General features: G+C 59.5%; 2 protein-coding genes across 6 annotated transcripts in view; one reads left to right on the top strand and one right to left on the bottom strand.

Moving 5' to 3' along the window:
• KCNG2 (potassium voltage-gated channel modifier subfamily G member 2) overlaps positions 1-4,468 on the top strand; it is a 42,425-nt gene extending 37,957 nt beyond the window's left edge. For all 3 annotated transcript variants that reach the window (XM_059409867.1, XM_059409866.1, XM_059409868.1), the window contains exon 4: positions 1,814-4,468. In XM_059409867.1, the coding sequence (XP_059265850.1) occupies positions 1,814-2,617 (804 nt within the window). In that variant the 3' untranslated portion in view covers positions 2,618-4,468. The remainder of the gene's footprint in view (positions 1-1,813) is intronic.
• A 265-nt stretch (positions 4,469-4,733) lies between these two features.
• SLC66A2 (solute carrier family 66 member 2) overlaps positions 4,734-25,131 on the bottom strand; it is a 47,055-nt gene continuing 26,657 nt past the window's right edge. For 2 of the 3 annotated variants that reach the window (XM_059409869.1, XM_059409870.1), the window contains 2 exons: positions 14,846-15,062; positions 4,734-6,386 (listed from right to left, as the gene is read on the bottom strand). In XM_059409869.1, the coding sequence (XP_059265852.1) occupies positions 6,179-6,386; positions 14,846-15,062 (425 nt within the window). In that variant the 3' untranslated portion in view covers positions 4,734-6,178. Of the gene's footprint in view, positions 6,387-14,845; positions 15,063-18,311; positions 19,040-19,709; positions 19,815-25,131 lie in introns of those variants that run through there. The other variant, XM_059409871.1, reaches the window with a different exon arrangement.

Raw genomic sequence — 25,131 nt, forward strand, 5'->3', positions numbered from 1 at the left:
CCCTGCCGGCCCCTCCCTGAAGCAGGCTTGGGAACTGGGCGGGCGTGAGGGTCTGTCCCCACAGGCCGAGGGGGGCAGTGCAAGGCCCCCAGGTCACCTCCCCTCCAGCGAGAGGGGGTCTGCGAGTGCACGCCAGCGTCCGCTGAGTCTGGGGAGTTTGCTGAGCCCCCGGGAGGTTCTGGCCAGGTGGGAGCTCCGGGTCAAAGGCAGGCCCGACCAGGACCTGCCGGCAGCTAGGCACACGGAAAAGCCTGCACGCCCCATCTGTGCAACGGGCTGCCGTCCCGAGTTCCACGTCTTCGATCTTCCTCTGGTCTGTGAGCACATTTCCACAACGGTGCTTCTCCAAACTCCGGCATCTGGTCCTCCCAAATGTCGCTTCTGTTTCCTGATTCTTTTCTGAGGCAGGGATCATGATTTACGGTTTCCACACCCGCTCCAGGGTTTCTTACTGGAAAGACGCAGGGCAGCAACGCTGGGTCACATGGACCTTTCCTCCGGGCTTCGCTCCTGTTACCTGTTCTAGCGCAGGTGTCCTTGTCCTCCGTGTGCGCGCACACACGTACAGACACATACATGCGCACACACGTACACAGACACATGCATGCGCACACATGTACAGACACATACATGTGCACACGTAGACACATACATGCGCACACGCACATAGACACGTGCGTGTGCACACATGTACACAGACACACACATGCGCACACGTACAGGCACATACATGCGCACACACGTACACACATACATGCACACACGTACACAGACACATCCATGTGCACACACATGTGCACGTGGATGCACACAGATACATGTGTGTGTGCGTGCACATGCAGATACATACATGCACACGTGCACATACTAAGTACTCGCGCACACACACGCAGACACATGCACACGGATATGCGCGTGCACACACGTATGTGGCTACACATGTGCACATATACACATGCGCACACACGTGCAGATACACACATGCACGCGTACACACGTGCACACACACGTCCGCACACTGGGATTACCGATGCTGCCCCTCAGGGACCCACAGCTTGGGGACACCCACGGTCACCCTGGGACAAACCCCATGACTCTCTGCCCAGTTTCCTTCACGACAGTGTCCAATGATGAGAACACCCTGGGGTCGAAGGACTCCGTACTTAGTTACAAATGAACTCAGTTTCTTTGGCAAGAAATGAGCTGTTCTAGGAGCCTGCTTCCCCCTCCCCCCGGGGAAACCTCTGCCCCAGGAGTTGTGGAACTGGGGGTGGGGACAGTGCCTGGCTTCTCTGGTGACCCCCATTCACTGAGCTGACTGGGGGGAGGGGGTCAGAGCAGCTCAGGTCCTCTGGGTTGCCTCTCCTGGCGTAACACCACCAGCACAAGCCAGGACCCCAGGCAAGGCGGGGACCCCAGTGTTCTCAGAGCAGGGTAGGGCAGAAGTGGGGACTGGGAGGGAGAAGGCGCCCCCTTCGAAGCTGCACTGCCCTGGGGAGCTAGGGGACGTGGCCTGTGTTCTGGAGCAGGTCTCCTCGCTGAGCTGGGGCGGTGGTATTTCTCTCGCCTTTCTAAATGAATTTCTTTAGCTTTGCTCGAATAGATGTTCCGTTTGCCGTTTCCAGAGGCTTTAATGGCTGTTTTTAATGACTTTCACCAGTAGTGCTGGGGAGGCGGGGAGCGGGTCGGCTGAGCTCCAGGCCAGGTGACAGCCTCGGAGGGAAACCGGCCCCCGCGCATGGGGAAGGAGGGTCCGGGCGCGTGGGGGAAGGGCAGCGCGGGTGTGACCGCACCCCGCCCCTCTCCTCTGCAGGGCGAGTGCTCCCCCAAGTGCCGCAGCCTCTTCGTGCTGGAGACGGTGTGCGTGGCCTGGTTCTCCTTCGAGTTCCTGCTGCGCTCGCTGCGCGCCGAGAGCAAGTGCGCCTTCCTGCGGACGCCGCTCAACGTCATCGACCTCCTGGCCATCCTGCCCTTCTACGTGTCGCTGCTCGCGGGGCTGGCGGCGGGGGGCGCGGGCGCGGGCGCGGCGCTGCTGGAGCGCGCGGGGCTGGCGCTGCGGCTGCTGCGGGCGCTGCGCGTCCTCTACGTGATGCGCCTGGCGCGCCACTCGCTGGGGCTGCGCTCGCTCGGCCTGACCGTGCGCCGCTGCGCGCGCGAGTTCGGGCTCCTGCTGCTCTTCCTCTGCGTGGCCACCGCGCTCTTCGCCCCGCTGGTGCACCTGGCCGAGCGCGAGCTGGGCGCGCGCCGCGACTTCTCCAGCGTGCCCGCCTGCTACTGGTGGGCCGTCATCTCCATGACCACCGTGGGCTACGGCGACATGGTGCCGCGCAGCCTGCCCGGGCAGGTGGTGGCGCTCGGCAGCATCCTCAGCGGCATCCTGCTCCTGGCCTTCCCAGTCACGTCCATCTTCCATACCTTCTCGCGCTCCTATTCAGAGCTCAAGGAGCAGCAGCGGCGGCGCGCCGCCAGCCCCGAGCCGGCCCTGCGCGAGGACAGCGCGCGCTCGGCCCCGGCCACCGAGGACGGCCTGCAGGGGCCCGCCACAGCCGCCCACGCCGGGGTCCCCGCACCTGGGGGGTGGCCGCGACTGTGGCCCCCAAGAGGCCACTCCTCCTGAGCTTCCTCAGGAATAGAAGCGCGTCACCCCCCAACCCCATCCCATGGGCGACCTCGGGGTGGGGGTCCTGGATCCTTCCAGGTACCCACTGCATGTCCCTCTGGCCAGCGCAGCCCTAACTCGGAGGGAGGGGGGGACTGATCCTCCTCTTCTGGTCATTGCTTCCCTCTTTCCTCCTCCTTCCCTCCGGAGTTCGGATTCCCTGGCCCAGAAATTCCCAGACCATAGCGAATGCCAGGCGGCCACCCGTGTCCGCAGGCCGCACCCTCTGCTTCCCTGCCCCTTGGCTGGCAGCTCCTGGAGGAGCTATCTGTGGTGGGCAGTTGGGGGGGGGCTCCTGCTTCTGCAGGGTCATCCACTGTGGGCGTCCCACTGCGACACACGCACGCACACGCACGCATACATGCACACATGCACACACGGCTGCTTCTTGCCCAGATGGAGACGGGCCGGCTTCACTGAGCCTTCCGTCGGCTCCAAGTTCTCGGAGGGTCAGCGCAGGGAGCCGCACCGTGTCACACCAGCAGCCAGGGCAGTCGCGCCACTATCCTGCTGAGGGGAAAAGCCATACAGCTTTATCGGAGGTCTAAGCCTGCGGAAAGGGACCTTCATCTACTCTGATTAGAGCCCCACTTCTCGTGGGGCTCGGGAGCCTGTGCCCCGCCGGCCGATGTGATGACGGGGCCCCAGCTCCTTCTCACACACCCGGCGGCTGTGAGTGGAACCAAAGAAAGAGGCCACAGGTGACTTTTCAAGAACGGAGATGGGCTCATGGCGAAAGACGCCTCTGCGTGCTTGACTGCTCTTCATTTCGCCGTCGGGATTTTTACTGCATGCAGAATTAGCAGTTAATTTTAACGAACTGATTATCAAAAAGAAAGTAAAAAAATCTACCCTCAGAGCAAGACAAGGGTCCAGGCTGGGGATGCCGGATGCCGGAGAGAGACCACGTGGGTGTCACCCACACGGAGGAGCTCCAGGCCAGACTCACTCTTGGACGCTGGGGCCAGTGCGGGAGGGGTTGGGGGGGTCATCCAAAAATTTAGAATATCATTTTCATGTATTTTCACCGTATCTCTGATATTTCTGAGACCTTGCCCTGAGATGTAAATTGTCTCCGTGAAAAAAAAAGAAGCACTCAGTACACACAGCTCCATTCCTACAGGCTTGACAAAACTGTCCACTTTTCTTCAAACACTTCCCTTGGCCTTTCTTTAAACAAAAGACTTCTCACCCTTTCAAGGCATTCGGTGGTCAGGGCCTCCCCTGGCCTGGTCCTGCTGCTTTGTCGGGGGAGCTGGTCTGCGTCGGGGGGCCAGTCTGTCCTGGGGCACTGGTCTGTGCTGAGGGGCTGGTCTGGTCTGTCCCAGGACACTGGTATGTCTAGGGAGCTGGTCTTTCCTGGGGGAGGGGTTGGTCTGGTCTGTCCCGGGAGCTGGTCTGCCCTGGGGGCTAGTCTGGGGGGGTGGGGTCGCTGGTCTGTCCTGGGGGACTGGTCTGTGGCCCCTCAGGTCTGGCCCAGGAGACTGGTCTGTTTGGGGAGCTGGTCTGGCCCTGGGGGCCAGTATGTCCTGGGGCACTGGTCTGTGCTGAGGGGCTAGCCTGGTCTGTCTGGGGGGACTGGTCTGTCCACGGGGCTGGTCTTTCCTAGGGAACTGATCTGTCTGGGGGGAAGGGGTGGTCTGGTCTGTCCGGGGAGCTAGTCTGCCCTGGGGACTGATCTGTCTGGGGGGTGAAGGGGGGCTGCTGGTCTGTCCAGAGGGTGGGGGCTGGTCTGTCTAGGGAGCTGGTCTGTCTGGGGGGCTGGTATGTCCGTGTGGGGGGACCGAGACAGCAGTCTGGTCCCTGCCCCTCACAGAGGCAGAGCTGGACCCCAAGAAGAGGGCACCCCCCCTTCTCTGAAGACCCGTGTGGACCCATGGGGACCCATGATTCACTGTGTCCTGGGCGCCCGCTTGGACTCCATTCACGAGGCCACACGGATCCGCAAGCGGTTTATTGGGTTAAAGTCAGAGCGCAGAGACCCCGAGTGCTCCCCTTGCTGGGCACATGCCGCATGGCCGCAGTCAGAGGGAGACACTTCAATCTGGAGGCAATTACGGCTACTGACACCCCCTGTGTTTAAAAATAAACATTTTCAAAGCATCTTACAGCCCAAGTGACTAAGCAGGACCCTCACTCAAACAGTCAGGCGTTTGTGAGCAAAGCTCAGGAGGAGGCAGCAGCTGGAACAGCAGGACAGCAGCGCTGCCCCCGCACACCCGCCCTAGGGCCGCCCTCCGCCCTGCAGAGGGGAAGCCTCACGGCTGCTGGGACACTCAGGCGCCGGGACCTGGGAGCTCGCCCAGGGCTGCTGGGCACAGCAGAGATGCTCCTGTACAACTGAGGGGGGAAGAGCATGTGGCCAGGGACGCCCCGCCCTGGCACGTCACCCCACGCCCGAGGAGCGTGGGGACACCTGCATCACACGTGCCCTCGCCTGACTCGCAGGCCACCCCCGTCCTGGAACATGGACGTCCAGGGCGGCAGGCTGCAGGCACGTGCGATTCCCAGAACCCAGAGGGAACACCAGTAAGTACACCTGTCCTCGGCGGAGGGTGTGTCCCTACAGACCTGGTCCTGGGCCCCCAGCTTTCCTGGGGGCACACACGGGCCACTTGTGCCCCCCACATACCCCCAGGACTCATGGGGAACTCTAGGCTCTGGTGCCAACACCCCTGAGCTCACTCTGGCAGCATGCAGCCGGCACAGGCTTGCCTCCTCGCTGCCAGCGGCGTCCACACAGGCATCTCCCAGGAGGCGGCCAATGCAGAAATGAGGTGTGTGGGCACACGGAATACTCTGGGCCCCACTGCCAAGCTGAGGGCCAAGTCCTGAGTCCCGTGACGCGGCTGCACTGAAGATGACCCTCACAGGGCAGACTCCGGCAGGTCACCAGAAGCACTTGTAAAGTGCATCCTCACGGCTTCCTTCCCACAAGCACTAGCTGTGTACAAACCCCAGGCCCACTCTCTGTGCCCGGGCCCTGCTCTGAGTCTCCCTCGCGCGCGTGCTGTCTCCAGGATGTCCACGTTTGGGCCATTCTGAGACCAGGCTCTGTGCGCCGGGTGCATGGGCTCTCCTGGTGCCCCTGCTCCCCCACCCGCCCAGGCCGAGGGTTGCCGACAGCCCGGTTACAGGCCCCGGGGACTCCCGGCAGGCCTGAGACCCAGAGGGGCTTCCTGGAGCCCTGTCCCGCAGCAGCCCAAAGTCTGCCATTTCCTGGGTCTGTGAGCACATTCCAAGTCCCAGACAGGTGTTTTCTGAGAGGAAGGAAGAGAACACTTGCTTCTCCATCACCTGGAAAACAGCCTCAGCCCAGCCCTGGGGTCTCGTGCCCACTCACACTCGTCCTCGGGGTGGAGCACGAATGTTGGCCCCCAGGCCCCTGGCACCCCACCCGAGACCCACAGAGCTGATCGAGATCCCGATGGCCCGGACATCCCCTTGGCCACGCAGGGACGACAGGCGCCTGGGCCAGGGCCCACGGCGGAGGCCACGCGTCCGTGTCCCACCGCCACCTCAGAGGGCCTTGGCGCTGGCGGGGTGTGCCACGTGGGGGGCTGGCTTCTGGGGGTGGCGGGCGAAGGCGTAGGCCTGTCCCAGGATGGCCAGGTCCACCAGCACCTGCAGCAGGCCGCACACGGAGAACTGCAGGGGGGCGCCGTTGAGCAGGAAGTAGGCCGTCTTGAAGGTGTCGCCGCTGGCCCACATGAGCACCATCTTGATGCTGCAGAGACACAAGCCGGCGGTCAGCAGCCATCCAGGCCCCCACCTGTCCCCCCCCGCTCCTCCTGTCCTCACCGTGAGGCCACGGCATGCACAGCCGTAGGGACAGGCAGGCCCTGCGGCTGCCAGGCAGGGAAGCAGACACCTTGGACACCGTGGCACGGCTCACGTGGCCTCCTGAGCGTTCCGTCCCTCCTGACAGCCGGCGTGCATGCTATGACCCTCAGGAGGCATGCTGTGGCCTCAGAAGGGAGGGGGGAGACCACCCCTTCCCACATGGCATCCCAAGGACCACCAGGCAGGTGGGGACGGCAGGAGAACAGCACTTGGCCACGGGGACGGGCGGGCTGAGCCGGGCTGGCCTCGGGAGACTTGCCTGGGGGGGGGGCCCTGTAGCCAGGAGCTTCCTTTCCTGGCCGGGCAGCCCCATCTGCACCCAGGCGTGCTGAGGACGAAACTGGAGGCCACAAGCAGCAACAGAGCGAACCCCTGGTCACGGGAACCCCTGCCTGGCCAGACCCCCGCCCTCAAACGGTAACTGGAGGGAGATGCCGTCTCTGGTCGCCGACGCCAACCTCCCTTCCAGCGCTTCAGATCAGTCCACAGGCAGGCAGGGACTCTCAGCCCTCAGTGGATGGCAAGGGAGCACCTGTCCCTGCGACGTCCCCCAGCCACGTCCCCCAGCCATGTCTCCCCTGACAGCTTCGAGCACCCAGGCTTCCCAAGGCACCGGCACAAGCACTATTGTGTTTTCCGGTAACTTACCAGTAAATTTAAATCAGACCCGTTTCCACCCGTGGCCCGAACCCTCCCAGCTAAGTGAGCCAGACCAGAGTCCGAGAGGAGCTGCTGCCAGGAAGGGGGTTGAAGATGAAGGAGAAGCGTGGGGATCCCCACGCAGACGGGGCGCCGTCTGCTGCCAGAGCCGCCAGCACCAGACCAAGGGCCACGCATCCAGGCACTGAGCTTGCAGACGGACACAGTCCTCTGAGCCCCAGGCTCGTTCTCACTCCGAAAACCAGGGTGAGGACCCCCGTGTCTGGAACTCCCCGCCTGAGGATGTAGCCCTGCGTCCCCCACTCTGCCGCGGCCGTACAGAGCACAGACGGGGACGGGGAGGCCTCCCGACCTGCCGCACACAGGCTGCCTGAGGCTTCGCGGGATGGTCACGGGGAAGACGGCCCGCAGCCTGGTGGGCCCCGTGCAGCCTCTCCGTGGACGGGCGCTCCACGACCGGAAAGGCCCCTAGATGTGTCCCCTTTGGCCTGTGATTCTGGCTCACACGGCATTCTAAGACTCTGTTGTGAGGGAGCTGGTAACTCTGCGTTTTAAAAATCCACACCGTGTACGACAGACCCTCTTTTCCTAGTTGCTTTCAACATCCGACTTCGGCTTTTAGCAGACTGTGACGGGGTCCGTCTTTGGGAACTGAGGAACTTCTCGAATCGGTAAGTTTATCTGACATCAAAGCTGGGAAGTTTTCAGACATTCTGTCAGTGTTTCGTCTGCTCCACACCCCTGCTCTCCTCCAGACTCCGACGACATCAATGTTAGATTTTTCTCGCACTTTCCCTGAAGCTATTCTGGTTTTCCTCTGCTGTTGAGAACGTATTTTTATTGATCCGTCTTCAAGTTCACGGGCTCATTCCCCGGCCATCTGCTTTCCACTACTGAACTCACGAAGTATATTTTTATCTGGCTTACTGTGTTTTTTAATTTAAAATGTTCTGTTTGGTTCTTTTAATTTTATAGCTTCCACGTCTTCGCTGAGTTGTCCTGATTTCCGTTCACTTCGAGCGTGTTTCCTTTCCTCCCTGGACCAGTTTCCAGGGACCGTTCCCAGGCCCGGGTGCCCGCGCTGGTGGTGCGTCGTCAGCTGGCCGGCTCCTCCTCTGAGCTGCGGAGCCGGTGCTGATGTCTCTCCGCTGTGTGTCCTGGGCACGGTCAGTGCCACATGACGAGACTCCGCGTCCCGTCAAACCCCGTGGGAACGTCGGGTTCTGCTGCAACAGGCACGGTCACCGTCCAGCGGCATGTGGGCTGCCATGCGTTCAGCTCCTGTGGCTGCCACCAGCTCTGAAGGCGGCGACTCCGGGCCTGGGGCCTGCCTAGGGTCTGCGGAGGAAGGGCAAGGCCAGAACACTGACAGCCGCGGCCGGAGCTCACGCGCCCGCACACACGGAGCGGCGGGGGCTGCACTGGGAGCCTGTCCTGCTTGGCCCCGGGCACGGTGCTGAGCCCCAGGCTGGCGGGTCCAAAGGGAGACCAGCACCGCCCATGTCCGTCGTTCCCAGGGTTTCCTCCTGCTGCCCGGCCGAGTCCCCCCAGCTGCTGGGCACCTCCTGTCCAGGCTCTCTGCGCCCCTCGAGGGGAGAGTTGGGCTTGCCCCCTGCGGCCCTGAACAACATATGCGTTCCACCACTGGCCACCCCAGACTGGCCCCTGGGGACAGCTGGCCTGGTCTGCCCCGGACGGGGCAGAGGGACAGCGATTGTTGCTGTGATGTCCCCCCCAGGATCCGCTGCCTGCGGTGACCAAAAACCCTGCACTTGCCAAGGCTGTGCCTCCAGCTCGGCCCGGACCGCCTGGTCTGGGGCAGCAGCGGGGGAACTCGGCGTGAGGCAAAGGGCCCCCCGGGGGCTGGACAGCGGGGAGCACGGGCAGGAACGGGGCTACCGACACACTCGGCGCTGGTGGGGACCGCAGAGAAGGACACAGCAGGGCGACCAGCAGAGGAGGGAAGCAGCTCAACCAGGGCCCCTGGCCGGGGCCCCCTACGGGCTGCAGGCACCTGGCCCGCTGGGCTGAGATGGCCCGCCTGAATGCCCTGCGGAGGGGCCTGCCTGCCCGGGAGGGGCTGCTCGCAGCTCCCACACTCACCCCTGCGCTCTTCCAAGGAAAGTCCACACCCACACAGCAAGCATTTCAAGAAGCTCCGAGAGCAGCCAAGGTTTCTGCAAAAGGCCGTGAGGACAAGGAGAGAAGCAACAGGGCCCAGCAGAGGAGTCTAGTTCCGTCTTACAGAGTTAACAGTGCAAGACTCGGTCTGCCGGAGGCACCCACATTTTATCAGGAGATGGAGGCACCTCCCTCAAAACACAAATAAAATCTAACAAGCCCCAGCGCTGGTTCTAGGCCTGGCAGCGGGGTCCATCAGGGGGCCGGGCTGGAGCCTTCGCAGCGGACCTGGGCGGGAGCAGCCAGGCCTGGAGTGAGCCAGCCTGGAAAGGTCCTGCCTGTGTCTCCAGCTCCTTGGGGCCAGGCCACTCCTGGGGTTAGGGTGCTCCCGGCCGCCCTGGAATGGCCGCCTCGCAGGAAGCTGGCCCCTCCAGGCAAGGCGGCACTCCACATGAAGGCCTGGAGACAGTCCCAGGACCTCCACCCAGTGCCCGGTCACAGCCCCTCCCCCAGGCCCTGAATGCACAGGTGGCCTCTGCTCAGGGTCACAAATGTGACAGCCCCGTGGGCGGCCCCACACCAGCCACCTCGGTGGGGGGCTCAGGGTTGGGGGCATGGCCCCCAGATCAAATACTAGCCAAGCACAGGAAGCGATCAGCACCCTGGGTGGTCAGCTGTCAGGAAGGAGCGTTCCTGTGCAGGGCTCGGGATGTACGAGCTCATGCTGTTACCCCAAGACCCTGAGGCGCCCTGCCCCCACGAGCTGTGAATTCCCATCACCCACAACAACTATGGGAGGGAGGAACGAGCCCCAGAAGCTGGGCTCTCAGTCCACAACATGCCAGGGATGTCCTGGAGTCCCCACCCCAAGGGGGACCAGGATGGAGAAATCTTTTTTTTTTTTTTTTTTAAGATTTTTTAATTTATTTGACAGAGAGAGATCACAAGTAGGCAGAGAAGCAGGCAGAGAGAGAGGGGGAAGCAGGTTCCTCACTGAGCAGAGAGCCCGATGCGGGGCTCGATCCCAGGACCCTGAGATCATGACCTGAGCCGAAGGCAGAGGCTTTAGCCCACTGAGCCACCCAGGCGCCCCTGGGATGGAGGAACCTTAACCAGTCCAGAGCTCCAACACCACAGGAAGCCCCGACCGCCCCTCCCAGGCCCCAGCTGTGGCCTTCCTGCTCGGGCTGGAGATGGGGCTGTACCCCCCGCCTGACCCTCTTCCACCATTTTAATCCAGGCTCCTATTACCTTATTCCTGACGTCTGCATTTTTCCTCCCAAACTCTCCTAAGATTCCTCTCCCCACCTGCTTGCTCTGTCCTGCAGTCCAGAACGCGTCTTCCCAGCTGGTGCCCAAGAAGCGATGGCCCCACTCCTGTGCCCGCCCAGCCTCCTCCAGAGCCCAACCAGGCATGCCGACTCCTGCGGCCACCCCTCTCTGCACCCTCAGCCTAGACCTAGACCTTCTCCCTTCCACGAATCAAAGGCTCTCCTGTAATTCAAAATCCACCCAAAACACGTCCCAGAGGAACAGGCTTTTGAGACCTTGGGTCAGACGGGGGTTTCTTGGGTCTGATGACGAAGGCAGGAGCAACAACCCCCACCCCCACCCCACACACAAATTCATTAACTTCAGCAAATTTAAAGTCTTTTGTACTGAAAAGGAAAATATCAGGAAAGTGAAAAGACAACCCACCGGATGGGAGAAAAAAATCACGGATCATACGCCTGACAAGGCTGTAGTGCCAGTGCAATACGGAACCCTGCAACTCAGTAATGAAGACGGACCACCGAGTTTAAAGCGGGCAGAGGACTGGAACAGAAGTTTCCCCAAAGACACACAGATGGCCAAAAAGCACATGAAAAGATGTTCAACCTCATTATCATAGGGAAATGCAAACCGAAACCACACGGAGACCGGAGGGCCCACGTGACACCCACGAGGACGGCTAGAATCGACAGGCCACACAGTAACAGGCGTCGGTGAGATGCCGGGTCGGAACCCTCAGGCGCCACTGTGGACCCAGCATGGCCGCACCTCAAACCGTTCAACCCAGAGCCGCGGTCCGACCCAACAGTGCCACCTGGTCTGCTCCCAGAGAAAGGAAAGCAAGTGTGCAGCGGAAACTTGTACGTGACCTTCACGGCAGCATTACCTGTAACAGCCAGAAGATGCCGGACACCCAGATGTCCGCCAGCGGAAGAACAGGCGCAGGTACGTCCACACAACCAGACTGTGGTCCGGCCTCCGGAGCCGAGCGCGGATACGTCGTGCACGGCGGAGCCTGGGAGCACGGTCCGCTTCCCCACGGCTCTGTTTACGTCCAGCATCCTAGAGACAGCCGGTCCAGGGCCGCCGAGGGCCAGGGGTGGGGCAGGTTGGGAGCATATGGAGGGTGACGGCCAGCAGGCAGGAAGTTTCTCCGTTGGGGGAGGAAAGTGCTCTACCGCGACACGGAGGAGGCGGCCGCACAGTTCCGTGGGCCGGACTCCTCCCACCTGCGCACCCGAAACGGGTGATGGGGTCGCGACAAAGCTGGGCAAGGGCCCGGAGGTCCCGTGCCCTCTCCAGGCGCACCGCTCTCCCCAAATCTGCGCGTCTCCACCGGCCTGAAGCTCTCTGAAGAGCTCGTCTGAATGACCAAACAGACGTTTCTTATAGATCATCATATTGCGATTTATTTATCCACTTTTGCTGATCCTTTCTTTCGTCCACCCGTGGACACTGGGGCTGCTTCTGCGTTACAGCTGCCGTGAACGGTGCGGCTGTGAATGAGTCTGCAAGCAGCGCAGGACTCTGCTGTCCGCTCTCCTGGGTCGATTCCCAGAAGCAGAACTATCGGATCATCTGGTGATTTTCTTTTTATTTCTTAAGGACCCCATACTGCTCTGCACAGTGGCGGCACCAGGGCGCCTGCCCGGCACCAGGGCACAAGGGCTCCTGTCCCCTTGCCACCACCGCCTGCTGCTTTTCTTCTTCTGGGAGCAGCCACGCTCCTGGTGTGAGGGGGCCTCAGTGTGGTTTGATCTGCAGGTCCCTGAGGGTCAGCGATGCTGAGCACCTTTTCTCGCGCTTCTTGCCCACTTGTACATCGGCCTTGGAAACATTTTTCCGGTCTTTGTTTGTTTCTTAATTGGGTTGTTTGGATTTTTTGTCATTGAGTTTTAGAAGCTCTTTCTGTAGACTTAATGTCACCCCTCACTGGACAGAGGCCCTGCGCATATTTCGTCCCATTCTGCCGGTCGCGATTTTGTTCCTGGACAACCTCCTGACGCATGAGACTCGTGGTTTATAAGTCCAATTTGCCTTTTTGGTTCTTCCTGTGCCTTTGGTGTCACATCCAAGAAATCACTACCAAATCCAACGAAAGCATCTGATGATGCTTTTCTCCCGTGTTTTCTTCTAAGAATGTTGCTGTTTCAGGTGTTGATTTAGGTCTCTGTTCCCTTTTGAGTATTTCTACGCACGGTGGCAGGTAAGGGTCTAACCTCGTTCTCTTGCACGTGGACGTCCCGTTTCCGCAGCACCACGGGCTGGGAACAATGCTCCTTCTCCACTGAACCGTCTTGGCAAGCCACTGAACACACAGGGAGGGGTCGTTTCTGGGCTCCAGCTCTATCCCATGGGTCTGTCTATACGCCGGCAGGGCAGCCTCGATGGCACCTGCACAGTCATTTTTGAAATCTGAAGGTATGTCCTCTAGTTTTGTTCTTTTTGAGACTGTTTTGACAATTTCAGGTCCCTCAATATTCCATGTGAATTTCAGGACAGGTTTTTCTATTTCTGGAAAAAAAAAAAATCACTGGGATTTTGAAAGGGTTCCACTAAACCTGCGGCTGCCTTGGGTCGTGTTGATATTTTGACAATCCTGAAACTTCCAGGCGTGGATGCGGAATGTCTTCCCTTCTACTCATGTCTTCAAGTTCCTGCAACAGTGCTCTAGTTTCCACTGCACGAGTCTGCTACCTCCTCGGTTAGTCTCCATAGTACCACGAACGGGATCGTTTTTGTCATTTCCTGACTGCCCTGCAGTCTGCTCGGTCTCAGGGGACTGAGCTGTTGCGTCATTTCCTACATTACGAGGCTTGAATCCTGGGGCACCCGGGTGGCTCGGTCCGTTGAGGTCCAACTGTTGATTTTGGTTCAGGTCACGCTCAAAGGGTTGGGGATGGAGCCCCACACCGGGCTCTGTGCTCAGTGGGGGTCTGCTTGGGATTCTCCTGTCCCTCTGCACCCCCACTCTCTAAAATCTTAAAAGAAAAGCCTTGAATCTCTGCCTTCCAGAGATGTCTGTGAACTCAGCTTCCCATCCATGGGCCATCGTCTCTAGCCAGAGGCATCAGCAGCCTCTACTCCGACCCACCTCTGACCCACGGACAGTCCTTCCCCATCACAGCAGCTCGGACTTGGAAAATTGAGACAATGTCAGATTCAACTGCCAGGGTGTCCCGTGTGTGCTGGGCATATGAAGAGTGGCCACAGGACCTAGCCAGTGAGCGGTGGCAGCCGGGAGCTGCCGCACACACAGGCGGGCTACGGAGCGGCAGGTACGGGAACAGTGTGACCTCACTGTGAGCATGTGCCGTGGCCACAAACCAGGTGGTTGGCCTCAGTGAGTCTGCAGGTAGCAAGGCTCCCCAGGGAGGGGATACCCTGCCCCAGTCCCGGCACAGGCCTCCCACTGCACATTCTGACTTGAAGCTGCTCACTAGACTTCTGTCATGCGTCACACGAACAGACCCACCAGGGAGAACTGGGTAAGGAAGGGGCTGTAAGCCATCACGGGACGGACGGCCGGCAGACCGAGGGAGAGCAGCACAGACAGGAGGCCCCAGGGGAGTGGGGTCGTGGATGCTGCCTTCACACACACACACAGGACCACCCTGGGAGGGGCTGGGCTGCATGGACCTCAGGGAAAAAGCATGGGAACTTCAGGTGCTACTACGGGGCCTCGAACAGAGCCTTGGGCAGGGGTCCTCACGCCTGGGGAGGAGGCTCCCCATCACAGGAAGCAAGTAAGTACGAGAAAAGCACCGGCAGGAACGACGAAGCTTCAGAGCAAGCCCATCCACGGGGGCCCCGGGAAGTCCCGTCGACATCTGGTTCCAGCGCCACAGGCGACTTCCACAGGCTGGGGGAGGGCTCCACCCAGTGCCTTCGAGACCCGTTCCACACGGGCCTCCCGTGACCGGGAGGGCATCTAAACACACGGAGGGCCCTGCAGAGACACACGGCTGCCACCTAAAGTGTATCTCGGGACACAGCCCCCACCGCCGGGCACCAGAGCCACCTCCGCTCACCTGTGCTCCCACAACAAGGCTCCAGGTTCAACCCGGGAGACCCCGTACCACGCATCTGTTTCACAAGGGGGTCGCGGCGTCCCCTTGCGTGTTCCGCACAAACACATCTGCTCACGCGTCCAGATGTCTGCTCTCTACCTGGCGTCTCACAGATACAACTTAAAACACAGCAGCCAAGTCTGTACACATTTGGTTTTTACCAAACATGCGGGCACACTGGTACCAACAGATGCGGTGAGAGCGACTCCGGTCCACCTACCTCATTCCCTCGGTGGACTGGTGGCGGTAGTTGCGGTAGAGCTGTGGGACCCCCAGCATGGCCTCAGTCAGCACAGCCAGGAAGCCCAGGGTCTCCACAAACAGGGCCGAGTCCATGGACAGGTATGTGACGTAGCCCGCCACTCCCGTGAAGGCCAGGACACACTGCACGTAGTCCCCAAAGCTGCTCCAGTGCCAGAAGTGGTGAGGGTCAAAGTCTAGGGCAAGAGGGAGAAAGAAATGTCAACCAGGCATACGGGTCATGGTCAGCATGAGGACAGGATGCGGACTGAGTGAGGTCGAGGTCCGTGTACAGAAGACAGATACGGGCTGTGGGGCTCCATAAGCTCTCGACCCAGGCCGTGGTGAGGGAGCACTGGTGAGGGAGCCGTGATACAGATACGAATTCAACGTAAAAATGCTAGAATCCTTCAATCCGCTGATGGCATGGGCAGGGACCCCACTGGAGCCTCCGAACGCTCGTCCTGGGTGAAATGCTTGCCCCTTCCCTCCACGACTGCACTGCTACCCACGCGTCTCAGTTCTTCAGACGTAAAAGAGGAATAACTTAATCTCCCTCCTAGGGCTGTTTCAGCGGTTAATCTTCTGAACCCTACAGAGTGCCCAGCCCATAAGCGCCCAGCAAAGCTACGTGCGTGCCATCACTGCACACATCACTGAGGGAATGTCGTCTGCTCCACGGATGCGTCCTGCAGAAACCAAACTCACAGGCACTCACCATCAGCAAACCACAAGAAGTTCCTGGGCTTTGGCAGATAAACACGGGAGGCCCTGGGGACAGAGGTGGCTTCAGGGAAGGTCAGGAAAATGGAGACACATACAGAGAGAACATGGGGGGGCACGATGCGCCCCAGGACTGGCCTGGCCCTCACTGGCAGGGTCTGGGCGCGGGCAAGGGTGCGGGCTAGGGGGCTGGCCACCCAGGGGCCGGGAAGTACCCTGAAGGGAATGTCCAGCCCGCGTACAGGAGCCTGTCCTCCCCGTCCCGGGCCCTGCCTCCCAGCTCCACCCCTCACTCTGTACGAGAACACCCCCCCAGGTCTGAGCTAGAAAGCAGGTGGTGTGTGGGCAGGAGGCCAGAGGAGGGGGACACAGTGTGCAGGTGTGCCGACACGTCCCAGAGCAGGGCGCAGTGGGAGCGGCTCTACCTCCTGAGCAAAGCCCGGCTGCCCGGTAGGGGTGGCCTGGGACCCGGGGCTGGGAGCTGACACTGAGGCATCCCCTACAGAAAACACGGAATCCCAAGACGGTGCAGCAGGGACACCTCAGACCTGGGGGGCTCCTGCCCTTGTGCCGGGGAGTGCAGGGAGCACGTTCAGAGCCGAGGACGGGGGCCAGGACCGGGATGAGCTAAGGCCGGCGGGAGACGGTTCGGGGCCGGAGCAGAGCCAACAAGGCCTGCGCTCAGTCTGTCCGGAGCCTCCTCTGTCGGGTTCCCCAGGAGCACGTCAGTTAACAAAGAACTAACAGAAAATCCTACCAAAAGCTTCTGGGAAAAGACTGAAACTAGACCCTTACCTTCGCAGATACAAAAATTAACTCCAAATGGATCAAAGCCCTAAACATGAGAAACCAAACTCTGAGAAGAAAATACAGAAAGCTTCAGGGTGTCGGGTCTTCAATGGTCTCTCCGATGTGACAGCAAAAGCCAAAATAAATAGGGTGATATCAAAATTTGAGACTTCGGTGTTTCTAAGAAAAAAGCTCTTTGACATTATTGGTCTTGGCAACAATTTTTTGGATATGACATCAAAAGTGCAAGGAATGGGGCGCCTGGGGGGCTCCGTCGTTAAGCCTCTGCCTTCAGCTCAGGTCATGATCCCAGGGTCCTGGGATCGAGCCCCGCATCGGGCTCCCTGCTCAGCAAGGAGCCTGCTTCCTCCTCTCTCTGCTTGTGATCCCTCTCTTACTGCGTCTCTATCAAATGAATAAATAAAATCTTAAAAAAAAAAGTGCAAGGAATAAAAGCAAGAATGAGTGGAACCACATCAAAACAGACAACCAACGAACCAACCAGCAAAACGAAAAGGAGACCTACTGAGTAGGAGAAAATATGTGCGAACTGTCAGTCTTACTGGGGTTATACCAGATCATATATGAAACCCATTCAGCACAAAGGGGAGAAAGTTTAAAAAGCCAATCCAGTTAAAAAACGGTCACGGGACTGACTAGATTAGCCGACTAGGTCTTTTCCCAAGTAGACACTCCGATGGCCGATGGACGCTCGGACAGATGCTCAAGTCCCTCGGCGCCAGGGAAGTGCCCATCGGAACCCCGACGAGACCGCGCCGCAGCTGCCGGAAGGCGAGACGCGGGAAGACGAGGGACAGCAGGTGCGGGCGAGCAGGCGGAGAAGGGGCCGCGCGCCGCTGGTGGGAAGGCGGGCTGGTGTGGCCGCCGCGGGGACGGTACAGAGGCTCCTCAGAAAGTCAAAAGCGGGGCTATCCCGTGCTCTGGCAGCCCCCCGGCGGCCCCCTCTGGAACAGAGCCTGAGGGGAGGCAGGCAGCATCCGGAAGAGGTATCCGGGCCCCACGCCCACTGCGGCTTCACGCACAGCAGCCAACAACCCGAGTGACCGTCGAGAGAGGACGAGATAACGGTTCAGCCATTAAAAAGGCAGGGGGGGGGGTCTTGCCTCTAGTGACAACACAGACAGAAACTGAGGACGTCATGTGAGTAAAACCCATCAGAGAAGGACACGCCCTGTATGTTCTCCCTCAGACGCGGAATCCAAAATGCCCAACTCAGAGAAACGGAGAGCAGAACGGTGGCTGCCAGGACTGGGCTGGGGAGAGGTCAGTCCCAGGGTACACACCTCCAGTTTGGGGCCTGATGTACAGAACGTAACTGTAAGTAACGCCCGAGCGCGGCTGGCTCGGCTCGTGGAGCGCGTGACTCCTGATCTTGGGGTCATGTGTTCAAGCCCCGCGCTGGGTACAGAGTTTTTAAAAAAACTTTAAAAAAAAAAAAGGTGCCTGGGGAGGCTCAGTAGATTAAGCAACTAACTGCCTTCAGCTCAGGTCGTGACCCCGGGTCCTGGGATCGAGCCCCACGTCGGGCTCCCTGCTCAGCACGGGGCCTGCTTCTCCCTCTCCCTCTGCCTCCGTCTGCTTGTACGCTCTCGGCGTCAAATAAATACACAAAATATTTTTTAAAAATTAAAATTAAAATTAAAAAAATTTTCAAATGTGTTGAGAGAATACATCTTAAAAATAATATAATAAAAATAAAGTAATTGTGTGAAGGTGTGGAAGTATTACTTAATCTTACCATGCACTTAGTTCACAACATCTGTGTATTAAAACATCACACTGCAGGTCTTAAATTTAAAGGGTTATATGTCAATAATATCTCAATAGAGCTGAGAAAATTGATCTTTTTAAAAAATCTGTGTTTCAAAAGACATAATCAACAGTGAAATGCAACCCAGGGAACAGGAGGAGGTCGCTGCGGATCCCAGGTCCAGGGAGGAACTCGTGGGTGTGGAATATACAGAAGGCGCACAGCTCGGGAACCAGCCAGCTCATTTTCAAAGAGGGCGGAGGGCGTGTCTCCGCGAGGGCCTGCGGCGACGCATGAAGAGGTCCCCAGGGCCGCTCATCGTTGGAGAAGCGCAAGTCAAAACCAAGTGCGCCACCGCTTCACGGCCCTTCCAGCAACAGAAGTCGGCGGGGGTGAGGACGCGGCGACACGGGGCCCTCGCGGGCTGCTGGTGGGGCGCGGAGGCCCTCCCGGAAAGCGCAGAGGGCGTCCTGGCAACGGCGAACAAGGCATCACCGCAGGAGCCGCGACTCTCCTTCCCGGTGTGCGCCCGGAGAGCGGGGCCAGGGGCTCGGGGACAGCTGCGCCCGGGGTCCCAGCGGCGGGGCTCCTGGGAGCGGGACCCAGAAGCCACTTGCTGTCTGTCAGCAGGTGGACGGAGACGCAAACCGTGGCCCACACGTCAACGGAGCATTAGTCTGCCATGAAACGGAAGATTCTGCACTGTGCGAAAACACGGATGGACCTGGCGGGCGTTATGTGCAGGGCAACAAGCCCAGGACAGAAAGGAAGGGGACGCGGAGTCCCCGTGCCTCCAGGCGCAGCGATTCAAATCCAGAGCGAAGGAAGCAGAAGACGTGGTCCGTCGCCATCGCTGCTGCGGCCGGGAGAGGGCTGAGGCGTCCGTCCAGGCTGGTGAGGGGAGGAAGACCTGGGGGGAGGCGCCTTCACACGCAGCAGCCACGGGAGGTGAGGGGCGTACGGAGGCCCCGAACGGGAAAACTGAGCTTCCACCCCCCTTCCCGCCACCGCAGAGACCAGCCTTCCTCCCCCACACGACTGAGCAATGGGCAGCATGTACGTCTGCAGGTCACGAGGCAGGAAAGGACCGTGACCTCTGGCAGATGGGAAACAGGCAAAGGGAACCCAGAACTGACTGCCGCAGGTAGGGCTAGAGCGAGTTTCCGGGGACCCAGGCTGGGCCCACAGAAACCCGGAGCTGCGTCCAGGAAACGAGGCAGCTGGAGTCGGCAGGACAAAACTCCAGGAAGCAGGACAGCACGGAGAAAGCGGGAGGTCTGCAGAGCGTCCTGCCCAGGCCCTTGGCGGAGCACCGACCGCAAGCCCAGGGAAAGAACCACCGGGCGGGTAAGCGCTCACCGTGCCCAGCGTCCATCCACAAAGGGCCAGGAGTGCCCCTGCCCGCCAGAAGGGGAGCCTCCCGATTCTCTGGGCTTTGGGAGTCACCAGTCCAGACTGGGCAACGCTCTGGTCCCAGCCGACTCATCAGAAAAGCAAGACCTAAAAAGATCAAACTGTTTCCAAGCTCCTTCAGTGCACCCCCAGAACAAAGCTCACGCACCTGTGGAAACTGAAGACGCCCCAGCGACAGGGGCGGTCGGACAGCCACAGCGGAGCAGCCAGCGGAAAGGAAACGTGACCCACGATGCAGCGACAGATCGGCCGACTGCAAAGACACGCACAGCCAAAGTGCACGTTGGCATTTAGCTGACAAAGCGATCAAAACCGCCGTTATAACTCTGTTCCGCATGCTCACAAGGTCAGAGACAGAAAATTCTGTATTTATAGGACACTGTGAGTCATAAACCGAAGCAGCACAAGAAACCTGAGGAAAACCGTGTCATCGTAACGACATCTCAATACGAATAGTAACACGGGAACCATGGCGGCAGCCAGGACCGCGCACACGCGGAGGAACGGGGAACGCGCCCTCGGGTCGCTCGTCCGGCGCAGCCCAGGCGGCGAGAGCTCACGGGCGCCGACAGAGAAAAACGCATCCGCTTAGACTGCCAGACCTCACGGAAATGTCTTCCAACATGAAGGTGGGCGATAAAGACTTTTTTACATTTAAAAGCTTAAAAACTCCATCACCAGAGAGCCGTGGCGCCAGAAACCTTACGGAGAAGGGCAGCGGCACCGGATGGAAATCCGGATCTGACATCTCCGGCAAGGACGCGGCAACTAAGTGGGTAGATGTATACGATACTTTTCTCATAATCTCATTCTCTTTAGTAAGTGACTCGAACAAAAATAAGAACAAAAGAGCAGGGGTTCAGCACACGCAAAGGACAGCCGCCCAGGGACCGACGGCAGAGGCGGGGCAAGCGGACCCCGCCGCGGGCCGGGCTCGCGGCAGCACGCGCAGCGCCCGGGCGTCCCCCCAGGGCAGACGGAGGGAAAGATGACCACGGTAAGCCTCAAGCCACTGCCCATGCATGGATACAGCAAAAGAGAATCTAAAGTCAGCAAAGAAAATTAGAAAGTATTTTGCCTTGAGTGTAGCGAACATGAGGCAACAAGTCCACCGGCCGCTGCTAGAGCCCCTGGCCGCCCGCTTGGCCGCGGTGCCTGTGCCAGAGCCAGGGTGCAGGAGGGCAGGCGAGGAACAGGTCACAGCCACCGGCAACGGGCGCCGGGCGGCTCCACCGGCGGGGCGTCCCGCTCTTGGTTTCCGCTCAGGCTGTGAGCTTGGGGTCGTGGGATCGAGCCCCACGTCGGGCTCTGTGCTCGGCGGGGAGCCTGCTTGGAAGTCTCTCCCTCTCCGCTGCCCCTGCCGCTCACGCTCCCTCGAGAAACAAGTCAATCGATCTTTAAACCCAAAGTGAACAGATAAAAGGAAGTAAGAATAACAGAAACCAATACCCAGAAAACGGGAAAAAAGAGAAAACCAGTGAAACCAAAACGATACCCACCATCTCTAGGCAGGATAAACGTGAAGCTGTAAAGGAGTCAAGAGGAAATGAATAAAACAAGTAACCAATCCCCATCAGGAAGCTGAATGTGAATTAAAAACTTCCCACAAACGGGGCGCCTGGGTGGCTCAGTGGGTTAAGCTGCTGCCTTCAGCTCAGGTCATGATCTCAGGGTCCCGGGATCAAGTCCCACATCGGGCTCTCTGCTCAGCGGGGAGCCTGCTTCCCCTTCTCTCTCTGCCTCTCTGCCTACTTGTGATCTTTGTCAAATAAATAAAATCTTAAAAAAAAAAACCAAAAACTTCCCACAAAGATAACTCCGGGCACAGACGGCTTCCCCGAGGGACCTCACAAGCTCGAGTAAACTGAGAAGTACGGAGCAACTCCCAGCTCACTCCACGGCGCCGGCATCGCTCCGACACCAACCCCGGATTAAGGCATCGTAAGCGAACCACAGACCAACAGCTTTCGTGAACGCAGACGTAAGAACTCGGAAGAGGCTGCGGCAAAAAAACCCGCACACAGAAGGGTTAGCCCCTCGCGACAGAGCAGGTTCATCCCGGAGCACAGGGCTGCGGGACTGCCCAGGAACCAATCACACGATGCACTACGTCTTATTAAACTAAAACAGGAAAACATACGCTCATCTCAACAGGTGAACGAAAAGCATCTGACCGACTCCACACACAGTCCTGATGAACAATGGAGGAATAAAGGGAACTTCCGCGACCTGAGGACAAAACACAGAAAAACCCTGCGGCTAACCCCACGCTCGTGCGGACACCCTGAGACGGGGAAGCCTGAGACCAGGAACGGAACAGGAGGGCTCCCCAGCGCTGCTCGACACCCCCCAGAGTTCGTCATGGCGACGAAGCAGGAGACATGAGACACGTCTGCCCGGGAAGGAAGAGGGAGCCTCACCTCTCCTCGCTGGTGATGTGATCATGACTGCACTTCACAGACACGGAAGGAACCCACTAGAACCCTTGAGCTCAGCAAGGTCGCAGACGGTACACTCGGCACACAACAACCAACAGGGTCTCTACGTACGAGCAGTGAGCAATGAGAAAGTAGAATTTAAAGAGCAAAACCGTCTAGGACACCACCGAGTGTGAGTCACTCAGGGATCAATGAGACGTGTGAGAGCAGCACACAGTGAAATTCAGACACTTGGCGCTCGTGGGCCGGAAGCCTCGGTGCTCTGTGCGGGTTCCCAGACCAGCCCCGGGTCCTGTGATCTTTCTAGAAGGACTGACACAGGAGGAGCGTAACTCCTCCAGCAACAAACTACTGACAACGGGAGTCAGGCTCCACCGAGGAAGCTCCTGGAGACTCAAGGCCCAGAGTTTTTACTGCAGACACCCTGCCTGGCACGTCTCACAATCCCACTTCCAGAAAGAAAGCAAGCGTCCAGCACATCCCCCGTCATACCCAAGTCCAGGCACAAAGAGCCCCTCCCCCAGGGCTGGGACGGAGGCAAAGTCTCCTGGAAATCCGGACGCCAGCCCCGGGCCAGCTGCGCACACGGGCCCTTCTAAGGCTGCTGTGTGAACACCTTCTGCATTACTGCCAGATGTCAGTTTCCCCCAGATTAATCTGAGATTCAAAATAATCCCCAAATCCTAGCATGTTTTTTGTATAAATTGACAGACTGATTCTAAAATTCTACCGAAACGCACAGAATCCAGAACAAAGTTGGAAGACTAACAACACCTGATTGCAAGACTTCTCACCAAGACAGTGTGGTCCTGACCAGGGACGCAGGAATCAGACGCTGATCTTCGATAAACACACGAAGGCAACCGAGCAGACAGAAGACAGTGTCTGGACAACCACATGCGGATACGGGCTGTAGCGAACCCTCACACCAACAAACACGAACTCAGAGCGGGTCACGGACCGGAACACAGAGCCCAGGGGCGCCTGGGGGGCTCCGTGCATGAGGCCTCTGCCTTCGGGGTCCTGGGATCGAGTCCCGCGTCCGGCTCCCTGCTCGGTGGGGGGGTCTGTGTCGCCCCCGGCCCCTCCCCCCATGCTTGGGTGCGCTCTCTCTCACGCTCAGATAAATAAATAAAATCTTTAGCATAAATAAGTAAGTGTAAAAGACAGAAAAACAGTTATGCGAAGGTTTCTGATACATCAAAAGCATCACCCATAAAGGAACAAACTGGTAAAGTGGATTTCATAAAATTAAAAATGTTAAAGAAAAAAATACCCTCAGAGCTCGGTGAGAACAGCGTCCCGGCCGGCCGATCGGGCACCTCACCAGCGAGGACGCAGAGACAACAGCTGGCCCGGCCAAGGTGCCCAGCATCACCCGTGAGAGGAGAACCACACCGAGATGCCCACGCGTCCTTCCAAGGCCTGCAAACGAAAGGAGGCGCAGACTCGGTGCGGACGAGGTGCCAGCCAGGAGCCCACTCGCCGCGGGGGGCGCTGGGCAGCACCAAGGAAGCCGAACCCACTCACTGTCGGGTCCGGCCAGTGCACGCCCATTGGTACCCCGGGGAGAGAAGGCACACGGTCGCACAAGGACCCGTCCACGGACATTCTGAGCAGCCTTATTTGGACCAGCCTCACGGCACAGCTACAAGGCCCGGTACCACCGACACCAGCACGGGCGGACCGCTCCCGCCGTAGCTCGGACACACTGCAGGCAGCCCTGCTGTGTGGACGGAGCCAGCGGAACAGGAGACAAGCAGGACGACCCCGTCTGTGCTGAAGTCCAGTCCGTGCAAGCGGACGTGCAGGGGAAGCGGTCAGTGGTGCCTGCTGGCGCGGAGGCAGCTGGGGTGACCGAGGGAACTCGGGGGGCAGCACGCTTGGGCTCTCAGACCGCACTGCGGAGGGGGTCACAGACACGCATCCACACTCACCCAAACCGCACACCTTAATACAGGCTCGCTGTGTGCTGACTGTGTCTCAGCAACATGGGGTGGCCCACAGGGACTGGGGAGCCACGGAGCCACATGGTGGGAAGAAGGACCCCCAGTGCTCAGGAGCCACCCTGGGCTCCGTCCACACCGCCAGACCACAGGCTCCTGAGCTACATCCAGGGGCGACAACACAGGACGGCAGCTGTACTAGGGATTTCCACAAAAGCGGAAAAGAGCCCATTCCCGGCTGAGACCCCTGCTGCTGCCCAGGGTCCCAGGCCTAATCCCCACCCCGGGCGGCTGGAGAGGCGGGCCTCCCCCCGCAGCACAGCCCGTGGACACTCTGTCTGGGCGGGCCGTCACCCCTCACATACCCTGTCACCCCTCACATACCCTGCGCGTCTCACGAGCTTCCCCGCCCTCCCAGCTCCGCCTCGATACTCACCCCAGGCCACACGGCCACCCACTGGGGGAGCCCAGCAGCCCCCGCCTCTGTGATCCAGGCTTTCCCGTTTGCTGCTCTCTGGCCACACCCGGCTCTCAGGAGCACACACTCCCCAGACCATAGGACAGACGTCCATTCCTGTGGGACACAGCCCTCGGTTCACACGTTCCTTTTCTTCCCTCATACTGCGGACCCCACCTTTTCTGGGGGGAGATGTTCCTGAGTTTCTGGGGTTCCGGGGTGGGGAGGGTAGCCCCGTGGCCAAGCGCAAGAGGTACCCTAAGCGACACGGGCCTCGGCCAGCAAAGCTGGGGACGCAGCAAGCTGCCCGGTTTCCCAGCTCTGTGCTCATGGGCATGGCACTGTGTAAAGTGTGTCCACAGAGCAGAAGCCAGGTCTGGCCCCTGACCCCGAGAACACCACACCGGTCACCAAGCTCTCTGTGCCCACCTGGCACCCTTCTTCCCAATTCCTACCCAACCAGAAATTCGGGGGGGGGGGGGGGATGCGGTGCCACTCATGACTGCCAGTGTCCTTTGCTGGGGTAGGAAGTGACGGTCCCACACGCACAAGTCCCAAGAGCCGCAGGGGCCCATGGCCCAGGGACCCCACAGGACAGTCCTGACCAGTGACACGTCTCTGCCAATGGCGCCTCGGCTGTGCCTCAGCACAGACACCAAATACCGCGGATTCATCCCGGATTCTCCCATTTTAACGAGGAAACATCAACATATGCGTGACCCAGCCGTC

Source organism: Mustela nigripes, chromosome 8 (genome assembly GCF_022355385.1).
Source record: "Mustela nigripes isolate SB6536 chromosome 8, MUSNIG.SB6536, whole genome shotgun sequence".
In the NCBI taxonomy this organism is placed as follows: Eukaryota; Metazoa; Chordata; class Mammalia; order Carnivora; family Mustelidae; genus Mustela; species Mustela nigripes.